Source organism: Ovis canadensis, chromosome 7 (assembly GCF_042477335.2).
Source record: "Ovis canadensis isolate MfBH-ARS-UI-01 breed Bighorn chromosome 7, ARS-UI_OviCan_v2, whole genome shotgun sequence".
In the NCBI taxonomy this organism is placed as follows: Eukaryota; Metazoa; Chordata; class Mammalia; order Artiodactyla; family Bovidae; genus Ovis; species Ovis canadensis.
This window is the reverse complement of record NC_091251.1, coordinates 66,345,640-66,358,092: the sequence shown is the minus strand read 5'-3', so window position 1 is coordinate 66,358,092 and position 12,453 is coordinate 66,345,640. Positions and strand designations below refer to the sequence as shown.

The following is a 12,453-nucleotide window of genomic DNA, read 5'->3' as shown; positions in this document are numbered from 1 at the left end:
TTGTATACTTGAAAAGTTTTACTCTTTTATTAAAAAAAGAAAAATATAAAGAAAAGTTAAGCTTAGTCAAACAAAATTTAAAAGGAGTTGTATTACTTTGTTTCTTATTGGTGCTAAAAGTTCAGTTCAGTTCAGTCGCTCAGTCGTGTCTGACTCTTTGTGACCCCATGAATCGCAGCACGCCAGGCCTCCCTGTCCATCACCATCTCCCGGAGTTCACTCAGACTCACGTCCATTGAGTCCGTGATGCCATCCAGCCATCTCATCCTGGGTCGTCCCCTTCTCCTCCTGCCCCCAATCCCTCCCGGCATCAGAGTCTTTTCCAATGAGTCAACTCTTCGCATGAGGTGGCCAAAGTACTGGAGCTTCAGCTTTAGCATCATTCCTTCCAAAGAAATCCCAGGGTTGATCTCCTTCAGAATGGACTGGTTGGATCTCCTTGCAGTCCAAGAGACTCTCAAGAGTCTTCTCCAGCACTACAGTTCAGAAGCATCAATTCTTGGGCACTCAGCCTTCTTCACAGTCCAACTCTCACATCCATACATGACCACAGGAAAAACTATAGCCTTGACTAGACGGACCTTAGTCGGCAAAGTAATGTCTCTGCTCTTGAATATGCTGTCTAGGTCGGTCATAACTTTTCTTCCAAGGAGTAAGTATCTTTTAATTTCATGGCTGCAGTCACCATCTGCAGTGATTTTGGAGCCCCCCAAAATAAAGTCTGACACTGTTTCTACTGTTTCCCCATCTATTTCCCATGAAATGATGGGACCAGATGCCATGATCTTCGTTTTCTGAATGTTGAGCTTTAAGCCAACTTTTTCACTCTCCTCTTTCACTTTCATCAAGAGGCTTTTTAGCTCCTCTTCACTTTCTGCCATAAGGGTAGTGTCATCTGCATATCTGAGGTTATTGATATTTCTCCCGGCAATCTTGATTCCAGCTTGTGCTAAAAGTTACATAAAGACTTATAAAAATCAACAATAGAGCAAAAGTTGAATTAACATTTAAAATATGTATGTATTATATTTTTCCAGTTAGGGCAATAAAACATGCTAATGGTAAAGTGTTTCTAAAAACAAAAGATATGTTTTTTAATTACAAAAAATATGTAGCACCACCCAGAGACAACATTTTGACCATTTTAGTTAACAGTATTTCCTACCAAGTTCTTAGTTATTTTTGCTGTTTAAGTGTGTGTGCTCACATGTGTATGTTGCGATAATAACATGCATGGATGTTTGCATCCTGCTTGTTTGGCAACTTACGGGATCCTTTGACTCCAAATCCATATTTGTAAACCACCAGGGTGTTACCAGTATTCACTTGCAGATCCTATAATGGTAAGTGATTTTTCAAAAATGTTCCCTCTGTGCTATGACTTTATTCAAATGCCATGTGCTTTTAGATTGAGCAAAGATTTTTACGTGCTCCTATTGGTGGGCTCTGTGGAAGAGCCAGATGCCTTTTCTGGATAATGTAAACAACCTGTGAATTCTTGTCTTGCTAGAGCATAACATCAAAGGCTGTATTTAATCTCCAGGGTATACTATTCTCCGTGTTTTTCCAGCCCTTTCTTCTAAGTAGCTTCAAATCTCATTGCCCGTCCCCTGTTGTGCAGGCTGTGTTGCAGTCTTGGGAGTTGTGTACTCTTTAATGGTATAGACTGAGAAGGTGTGGGAAACAAGAGTCAGCTTCACTGCCCTGGGAGGCCATTCACCATGGAATAGGAAAGTGAATAGCAGCCTTGCTGGCCAGCAGCCTAGGGCTCACATTTCTGATGTGGGGGTTGTAACAGTGTATGGTTCCTAGAAATACCCTCCCATTTCTTCCTTAGTCAGGTTAACAGTTTAAGAGTTTAGCCACTAGTTACTCACTGAATATCTCTCAGTCTATTCAACTGCTGTAAGCTTAGGCAAAATCCCTCCCAGATATAGGAAGAGCTTTGATTGCCACACCTGATTTGTAGCACTGGTATGATTTCACATCCTTTTTTGGGGTTTGTGGCTATTTCTACAGGAGATCAGAATAGATCATGTACAGCTGGCTACCTCTCATCATACCCCACAAATCATCTCAGTTACATTTGAATCAGGAGGTAAAATATTTCTGTCAGGTCACTAAGATGAATGCATGCCTGATGCTCAGGAAAATTTAAAATACTGTTCTCAGGGTACCAATTATAAGCAGAATACAATTCACCTTCAGAGTTGTGATCATTATGGCATTAACTGCTATGCACTTCCACTCAGTGTTCACGGATCAGTTGGATGTTGTAATAAACTGTCATACTCAGAGTAACCAAGCACACATCCTATACTCTAACTCTCCTTAAATACCGGTAACTCATACTGCTTTCAACTGGTTTCATTAAACATTTAATGACCAACTCCTGTGTACAAGAAAACACTATGCTAGAGGTGAGCTGGATGAAATGACAACTAAGTGTTCTGGAAGCAACAGATACATACACAATATATAATATATAATATTAGAGAGGGAGAATAAATTAAGAGGTCACCCTGGTGGTTAAGAGAGATGCTTCTGAACTTGCATTGCCTGAACTCTAATCCTTAATTATCTTACTTGCTCTGTGACCTTAGGGAGAAAAAAAATCAGAAAAGGAAAATCTATTTGATTACAACAAGTACAGAGGGGGAATGAGACTTTAGAAGCACTGGAAAAACAAAACAAACATAGCATTCCTATGGCTACCTGGTTTACATGGTGTTCTTGTGCTATTCTTGGCAGAAACAGCAGCTTTCCACCTGGTATCCATACTTCCAGAGGTCACTATACATTTTCAGATATATCATGGCTAAACTCCAGTTCACAGTTGTTTTGTTAGGAAATTCAGATTTTAGAGAAATATTTGAGGTTTTTACATTTGGGAGATAAGAAACAGTGTGATTCTGTGATTTTTAGATTATCTCAAGGTGCAAAATATTTTGTTCCTTCTGACTATGGTATGTGAAGTGCTTAGTCATATTGAATTCAGGGAAGAAAGGTCATTTTTTGCTTCTACATCCCCTACGTTGTTTTTCTGCTTCCAATACCTACTCTTTTGAATCCATCTTTACACTTCAGAGTCATCTTCCCAGAGTCACCTGATGGTATCACTTCCCGCTGCAGGAATTTCAGCCAACTCCATAAACTCCTTAGCTAAAGATCAACAAAATATGGTCTCGATCCATTTTTCCTTGATCATTTTCTGCTACTTTCTCACTTTCCATCCTCTTTCCTATTGATGCAACCCCCAGTCACTCCACTAACATTGATTTTGTTACAGTCACACGATGTTTGTTTGTCAAGTCCAATAGTTATTTTAGATTCTTAGCAAAGAGTCAGACACGACTGAGTGACTGAACTGAACCAAAGGCTCTTTCAATGCACCTATCAGCATCAGTCATCCTTAACCCTTCAAATCTCCTATTCCATGGGTTCCCTAATTCCACTGGCCTAACTTTCCTTTAACCTATCATTTTAAATTTTATCTCAGCCCTAGAATTGACTTATTTTTCTTCCTATTTAATCTCCAGGGTATACTATTCTCTGGGTTCACTACTAATCTCCAGGGTTCACTATATGTTGGTATTTCCCAGGTTCCATTTCCTGACACTGTTCATTCTACTTGATTTCCCTGGATAACCTTATCCATTCTCATGGTTTTGAAGTGAGCCCCAGATTGAAGTATTCAGCCCAGGTCTCCAAAAACCTGGTGGACGTTCTTACGTGAAAGCTCTACAGGTGCCTTAAACTCAACTGAATGCATAATCCCCACCTTAATTCCCTTTCTTCTTTCTAGCTCTAGGCTCACTTGGCAGAAGCATCATTCACCTAGTCATCCAAACTAAAGACTTGGAATGTAACCGCTTCTCTTTCTTCTCTCTCATTCATCAAGAACTGAGTCCTAACAGTTTTTTCTCTCAAAATTCAGAGATGCCTAAGTGGTAGACAAATTACTAAGAGATGAGGGCAAAATGGGATCAGATTATGTACTGAAAATTTCTTTATTCCATGGATGTTTTATCTTTTCACTTATCACAAGCTGTGCTTTCAATTTTTAAGTCTTTTGTTAGAATTCAAATGAAATAGGTTTTCCTGAGAGAAGTAACAGAATTGAACACTTGATGCTTCTGATGTCTGTAAATGATACTATTATTCAAGGTTTAAAAGAAATGATCTTTAAGCATAAAGCTGGCATAATTTAATTTGTCTTCACTGTTCATTTGTTTGCTTAATTAAATCCAGGATTTAGCAAAATCTCAGAAAATAAAACTGCTTGTGGAAACTACTCCTTAATGACAAAAGCTCACAGACTGGACTCAGGTCAGATTTTAAGTTGACTTGTTTAATCATTGTGCAATGAAAGGAGGGAAAGGAGGGCCTCCTGTTTACCTTATTGATGTGAGAAGAATGCAAGTGTGCAAGAACATTCTGGTTGTAATACAGCACTCCAGGAACTAAAATCATTAAGGTCAGAGTTGCCAGAGATGATAGGCTCCTGGATGATTGCTTTTCGACAGTGTGAGATTCCACTGGAAATAGCACTTTTTGTGTGTATACACAGCACTCTCCAGTTGAAAGAAATTATGCACATGTCCCTGTGACAAATCACATTCTAAATAAACCACTTTACATTTGTGAATGAGAAATTTTTAAAAGGCTGGAATTGCATTATCTTTCACTTAGGGATTGTAAGAGTTTTCTCTCCTTTTCACAGATATAGTCGAGGAATTGTTTAATTGCTGATGTTAGAGGATATGTTTCTATGTGAATTAATTAGGTTCTGTTTTTAAAGTGCTTAATGTTTTTTGCCTTACAGGCATTTTTCCTGTCTGTCTTCTAAATACATGTGCCCTGGTGTCCCTGCTGTAATGAGCACCTTGCTGGCAAATATAAACGCTTTCTATGCTCACACAACCATTTCAACAAATGTGCAAGTTTCTGCCTCAGATCGATTTGCTGCTACCAACTTCGGAGTAAGTGTTATATTTTGAACTAAAAATTTCTCATAACTTATTAGAGTTAGATTTTCAAGGAGTTTTGGATTCCACATATCTTAGAATGTTGCTGCACAATATACATCTTAGGAAGAATCTTAGTGCATGCTCATTCGCTCAGTTGTATCCAATTCTTTGTGACCCCGTGAACTGTAGCCCACCAGGTTCCTCTGTCCATGGGATTTCCCAGACAAGAACACTTGAGTGGCTTGCCATTTCCTTCTCCAGAAGATCTTCCTGACCCAGGAATCGAAGCGGAGTCTCCTGCATTGGGAGGTGGATTCTTTACCACTGAGTCACTGGGAAGCCCTTGTCTCTTAGTATGATAGACTAAAGTTTAAAGTTTGACAGTCAGTAGGCATCTTCATTAGATTAAATCTTCATCTATGTAATGGCTTTTCCAATGGAGGAAAACATATTTTATAATAGAGTAGTAGAGTTTATAGGAAACTTCCCCATGTATGCAAATTTTCAGATAGTGTTCCCCGGTAAATGTGAGCTCAGTTGGCTTCTCTAGAGCCTTTTGGGCTCCATTTACACTTCTTATGGATTTCTACTGGTACTAATGGATAAGGACATATTATCTAAGTGAAAATGAAAAAGTGTTAGGTGTATAAAGAGACTGAGAAAACTATCTGTACCTAATTAAGACTGTCCACGTGATATATTCAAATGCATTTAATAACATGTTGAAAAGTAAAAATGCAGAATCCTAAGGAGTCTCAAGTATTTATCCGTTGTATCTGACACTGGAACCCATTCTCTATAAGCATAATGAAATTGAAATTGACAGGATCGGAAATAAGATATAAATTTATGGTAATCCCAGTAAAGTGATGAAGATCTAAACTGAGAGTTGGTGGAGATGGAATTGGAAAGAAAAATTCCAGAGCTTTTCAGAGCATAGAATCAACAGTTCTTTGTGTCTTTAGGCATGTGAACAGTGAGGGGAAGGGAAAGATGCCTGAAATAGTCCCCAGATTTTCACGAGGGCCTTTGGTAGGCAGTAGCTCTCTCTCAATAACCATGTAAGACAAGTAGTTCTATACACATTTGTTTGTGGAGGAAACTAAGATCCATTGTAGGAAAGTGGTTTCCATGACACCATAGTTTCTCTTCTCACTGTACTTCCAAATTGGTTCACTGAATAGATTTTTATTATTGATTTTGTTGTTAGAAGTCAAATTTTGAGGTATGTGTCACAGAGTAGGAACAAAAGAGACCTAACAAATAAAAGGTTGTAAAGCACTACTAAGGCTACTCTTTCCTTGTCCTTTACATCTAAAAGAAAGTGCGTGGGAAATGTGTGAGATCAGTTGGAATGAATTAAAGGAAAAGGTAATTATTATTTATTGACAGATAAAAATAAATACTAATAGAAGAGGACACTTTCTGGGTTAGGAGTCATGGAGTTTGAGTATGTATTCAAATTTAGCAAGTCAGTTCAGTCATTTAAGCCTCAATATCTCAGTACATTCAGTGAGGATAGAAAGTTTTGTTCTAACATGTTTCTCAAGTTTAATATGGAAATCAAATGAAGTAAAAGATAAACTAGTTTTTAAGACTTCAAAGCTCTCTCCAAATATGAGGTATGAAGAGTTCATCTCTCCTGATTACCTACAGTATATACAATACAACATCAGCTACTTTTGTTAGACAGATTGACTCTTGTAAGAGCTGGCACCAAAGAAAATTCCCTAACCAGCTCAACAAAATACTGTTATGGCCATTACCACATCACAGAACAGTTTTTGTTATAAAAAACCTCATCTTGATAACAATATTCATTGTCTTGGGATTTGACCTGTAACATAAAGCATTTGGTGTTATGAAATTGTTTTGCTTTTAATATTATGCCTGGGTATACTGTAGAGAATAAGCCAATCTTGTGGAACACTGAGCCCGTCTACCTCTGAGAAAAAACTGCATTTATATGATTAATTTCCACTGTAAAAACTACCTGGAGGAAAATGAGATAGCATGCTTCACGCTGACCCAAAGAAGAGGAGCCAAATTGATTTCACTACTTTGTAGTGTTCTAGTGGCAACATAATTATTAAAAATTTCATTTTGTAAATCAAATAATTTATAGAAGATGGTCAAATAAGACGTCTTTTTTCAGACTACATCTTGATAACTTGGTGATTTGATACATAGGTTTGGCTAGATTTTTCTCTACCTATTGAAAAGAATCCACTTTGCTCAGGAGAATACATATACAAAAGTATAACATTCCCTGAATCCACTTGGCCTGAAGTTCTTATTAATCTGATTTCTGAAGCTGATACTGTCAGTTGTGACTCAGATTGAAACACCATTATAGAGCCCCCTTTTTATCTTGCCCAAAGGTGTAATCTAGACACATTTAATCTTAAAGAAAAAAAGAGTGGAAAAGATTTCTTACCTATAAGGATTGTAAAGCAAACATATATTTAAGAAAAGAAAATCACTACTCTTCCAAATCCAGATTTTTTGTGTGCAGTGCTAGTTAAAGTCATGGTTTAGATGAATAAAGTGAAAACTATAGAACACATGTGTGTGAAGAGGAGAGGCAAGCAAAGTTCACTGAGAAAAATTGTTAGACAAATTGGGTAAAAAAGATAATAAAAACCTGACATTATGAAAGACAAGGTAAAAATACTTTAAGAAAAGAGGAGTGTATTGCTTTGTCAACTGTTGCAAAAAGTCTAAGTAAGATCCAGAAAGAAATGAGGTTTGGCAGTTAGGAGGTCATTGCCAAGTGAAGTGGTTGAGATTAAAGCTTAATTTCTTAGAAATCCTCAGTGAATGGTGTATATGAATAGTGGTATAAATTAGGGTTTGTTTAGTCCCTAAAATATAATGCAATCATTTAAAGAATCAAGTTTTTTTTTTTACTTTCAGTAACTTAAAAATCAAGTTTTTAAAGGAACATTTATATAACTGAGCAATGCCCATGAACTAATTGCAAATAAAAACATATACATACAAAACTCTGTATATACTCTAATTCTAGCACTGAAAACACACACACGTACGTATATGTACATACATAGTTACTGGTTTAGAAACAACCCTGAAAGAAAATGTACCAAAATGCCAATGGTGCAACCACTTGGTAGGAAAGAGCTAATTTTTTTTTTTTTTTTTTTGGTGTGTGTGTGGTTGGTGGGGGGGGGTTGTATTCATCTTTATATTAAAATTGTACATTTTTCTATATTATATTTTTAATTTATAATAATGAAAAAATAGAGAAAATGTGTGAGGAAATTGAGACTAATCTGTTAAGCAACTTGAATGAAATGGTGAGAGAGGTTGGTTAAGATTGAAAGGCTTTATCATTTTAAAAAAATGTTATTTTTACTGTCTGGTAGAGCAGGAGTTTTTAGTGTTTAATAAGATACACTGACTTCCCTGGTGGCTCAGACGCCTACAATGTGGGAGACCTGGGTTTGGTCCCTGAGTTGGGAAGATCCCCTGGAGAAGGCAATGGCAACCCCTCCAGTACTCTTGCCTGGAGAATCCCATGGATGGAGGAGCCTGGTGGGCTATAGTCCATGGGGTCGCAAAGAGTCAGACATGACTGAGTGACTACACTACTGCTACTCACTACTGAGATACACTGAACATATGTATACATTGTTAGGACAGGAACTAGCTGCAAAGTGATGTTGCAAATTTATCAGATGGAGCATAAGTGATTCCATCACATTCCAGAGGACAAAGAAGTAAACGTGGTCAAGAGGACTGAAGGAGGAACATTCTTTGAAATTGAAAAAAAGGATAAATTCTGCTCTGAAATTTGAGGGAATGTTGTGTCAGTCCTTGCAGAGAATGCTAAGTTTTTGATATAGGAGTGAAAATTTGATGAAGTCAACATTTCCCTAATTACATTACATTACAGCATTTCCTAATCTTCTCTGATTGTCTACAGGTCAAGAAATGTCCAGGTATAAGATAAGGCCTATGATAGAGAAGTGCAAACTGGAGGTGGCTGGAAAAGGTTTGGTTAAGCTCCTGAAGGGAATAGAAAGACAATGCCTCGGGGCCTCGTAAGACAAGTTCCTAGTAAAGCGGAAGGTCTCCTTTGGCATCAGGAAGCATAACTCTGTTGTCATAATAATTCATGTGGCTGTGCATTTTCCTCAGAATTTCTCAGCATGCAGATTCTGATGTAGTAACAGATTCAGCATAAGGCTGAAATTTTGCCAAAAAAAAAGAGGCAATGGAAGGTTTAGGCAATCAAAAAAAGTTGAAGTGACTCACTGTGGAATCTAGGTTTGATAAATGGAATCATGATAGTGACAGAGACAAAGGATTTGGGTAGAAGAATAATGCTGCTGCTGTGCTTAGTCTCTCAGTTGTGTCTGACTCTTTGCAACCCCATGGATGGTAGCCCTCTAGGTTCCTCTCTCCATGGGAGTTCTCTAGGCAAGAATACTGGAGGGGGTTGCCATGCCTTCCTCCAGGGAACCTTCCCAACCTGTCTCCTGCATTCCTTACCTGCTGAGCCATTAGAGAAGAGCCATCTTCCATATCTAGGAGAGGATTGTTGAAAATTGAGTGTAAGATAGTGATGTCCTAGAGCTAGTTTGTGCCTGCTGACAGACAATGATTGCTGAATTTTAAAGAATATTGCAAGCTGGTTGTTGAATACAGCCATCTTTGAAACTGGAAATATGGAGAGTATTTACATCATGAAAATTGGTAAATGCTAAAAATCAAGGCTTTATTCTTTTGAAGAAATGGTTTTTCAGCACACCCTTGTGTGCAAAGATTGCTGGGAGTCAAGATCAAAGAATTTGATTCAACAAAAACATCTTCATTGGTGTTGAAAACACCATAGGTAGAACAAGAGTTGAAAAAGAAGAATTTCCATTAGGTGGGAGCCTGTTTTTAAACTCTGAAGAAAATAATTTAGGAACTTTATTTAGTGAGTATTTTATAGCCCACCAGGCTCCTCTGTCCATGGGATTTCCCAGGCAAGAGTACTGGCATGGCTTGCCATTTTCTCCAGGGGATCTTCCCAACCCAGGGATCAAAACCATGTCTCCTGCACTGGCAGGCAGATTCTTTAACACTGAGTCACCTGGGTGGCCTTATCCTAAGACACAAATAGCAAATAAATTATTAGTAAGATTTATGTTTATCTAGCCCCATTTTTTTTCTTCAGCATAGACACCTTCTTTGACATAGCCAGTGCCCCACAAAACAAATACCCTGCATCACTCATGGAATGAACATGAACTTGGGCAAACTCTGGAAGATGGTGAGGGACAGGGAGGTCAGGTGTGCTGCGGTTCATGGGGTCGCAAAGAGACCAGCACAATTGGGCAACTAAACAGCAACAACAATTCTTTATTATTACATGTATTCTTTTACTTATTCACTTATTCAAATGCATATTTATATGATACTTCATGTAAGGCATGATGGTCTTAGAGGGGCTGAAAGAGATGTTGATCTCTGTACTCTGAGGCTTATGCTCTAATAGGATAGTCAGATAACTGTGTGTGACAACAACCATAAATAACTCCCCAAATGGGGTGTCAAAGGAGCTCATATTTATAAATGTGCTTTGAGATTGAGGAGGAGAAAGTGATTGATACTCTTCAGAGGCTCATGGAAGCTTGCCAAAAGGAACAGTACTATTAGGGGTGAGCAGTACTTTTCAAAGTCCAAGAAATAGTAGGAAAACTACCTGGGACTTTGAAGTAAAGACAAGGAGAAGATGCAAAAGTAAGTTAAAAGGGTGTGTAGTGTGCCTACCGAAGAGGGCAGATAGACTAAAAGATGGAAATATATAGACTAAAAGATGGAAATATAAGAGATTGTTGTGTTGCTGGATTGACATCAGATGACTGAGGGCCTTTAATGCCCACTAAGATATTTGGACTTAATTCTTGAGGAATCATGTAGAATCTGTTTGAATTTCTGACTTAGAAAGCTCACTCTGTAAAGGAAAGTTTGGAGGTGAAAGAGAGCATCTGTATCAGGCAGGGATTCAGCTCTATGGTGATGAATGGAAACTAGACTTGTGGTGGTGATCCCTATGCAATGTATAGATGTGTCAAACTATAACACTGTTCACCTGAAACTTATGTAATAATTTAAAAAGTCAGCTCTTCCCCTTGATCACACAGCCATGTCCAACATATGTGTTCCTTTTCCAAATCCCTGAGAAACCTGAAATTTCTGATAAAATGACAAGAAATGCTTGCAATCATAGAAAAAAAAAAAACAGAAAAAACATGATGTCTAAAACAGATTGCAAAAAGAAAAAAAAAGAGAGAGAGAGAGAAAGGACCTGAGAAAATATTTGAAGAGGTAATAGCTGAAAACTTCCCCAACATGGGAAAAGGAAATAGTCAGCTGAATCTAGGAAACCCAGAGAGTCCCAGGCAGGATAAACCCAAGGAGGAATAGACCAAGATACATAGTAATCAAACTGACAAAAGTTAACAAAGATAAAATATTAAAAGCATTAAGGGGAAAAATTATCAATAATATACAAGAGAACTCCCATCAGGCTATCAGCTGATTTCTCAACAGAAACTCTATAAACCAGAGGGAATGTTTATGTTGATGGAAGCGTACAGTATGTTTAAATTGATGAAAGGGAAGAACTACAACCAAGAGTACTCTACCCAGCAAGACTCTAGCTCAGATTTGATGAAGAAAAGCTTTCCAGACAAGCAAAAGTTAAGAGAATCCAACACCACCAAACCAGCTGTACAACAAATGCTAAAGGAACTTCTCTAGGCAGGAAACAAGAAGGAAAAGATCTACAGAAAATAAACCCAGAACAATTAAGAAAATGGTAGTAGGATCATGCTGCTGCTACTTGCTGCTAAGTCGCTTCAGTCGTGTCCGACTCTATGCGACCGCATAGACGGCAGCCCACCAGGCTCCTCCATCCCTGGGATTCTCCAGGCAAGAATGCTGGAGTGGGTTGCCATTTCCTTCTCCAATGCATGCATGCATGCTAGGTCGCTTCAGTCATGTCTGACTCTGTGCGACCCCATGGACAGCAGCCCACCAGGCTCCTCCGTCCCTGGGATTCTCCAGGCAAGAATACTGAAATGGGTTGCCATTTCCTTCTCATAAATATCAATAATTTCCTTAAATGTAAATGGATTAAGTGCACCAACCAAAGACATAGACTGGCTGGGTGGATGAAAACGTGCACTTGTTTATGTCTGCACTTCCACTTACCATATCACTCTGCTTGACCCCCCAAATTGTATGGAACTATTTTATATTGTTCAGTTAATCATGTTCCTGTTGTGGCTTGTGATTGTAATTATCTTTTATTTTTTGTCAGCCTATTGATTGTGAAAACTGATAAACATCTTTTATTATTGTGAAAAAAAAAGGAACCTAGAAAAGAAAAGTGCTTTAAAAATTAAAAAAAGAAAAATTGGAAGTAAGACTCAGAGTCAAGAAGAAGCCTATCTAAACTTTAGCCAAA

The 12,453-nt window shown here is 38.1% G+C and overlaps 1 protein-coding gene across 2 annotated transcripts in view; it reads left to right on the top strand.

Moving 5' to 3' along the window:
• UNC13C (unc-13 homolog C) overlaps positions 1 to 12,453 on the top strand; it is a 701,596-nt gene that overhangs the window by 384,393 nt on the left and 304,750 nt on the right. For both annotated transcript variants that reach the window (XM_069596439.1, XM_069596440.1), the window contains one exon: positions 4,826 to 4,982. In XM_069596439.1, the coding sequence (XP_069452540.1) occupies positions 4,826 to 4,982 (157 nt within the window). The remainder of the gene's footprint in view (positions 1 to 4,825; positions 4,983 to 12,453) is intronic.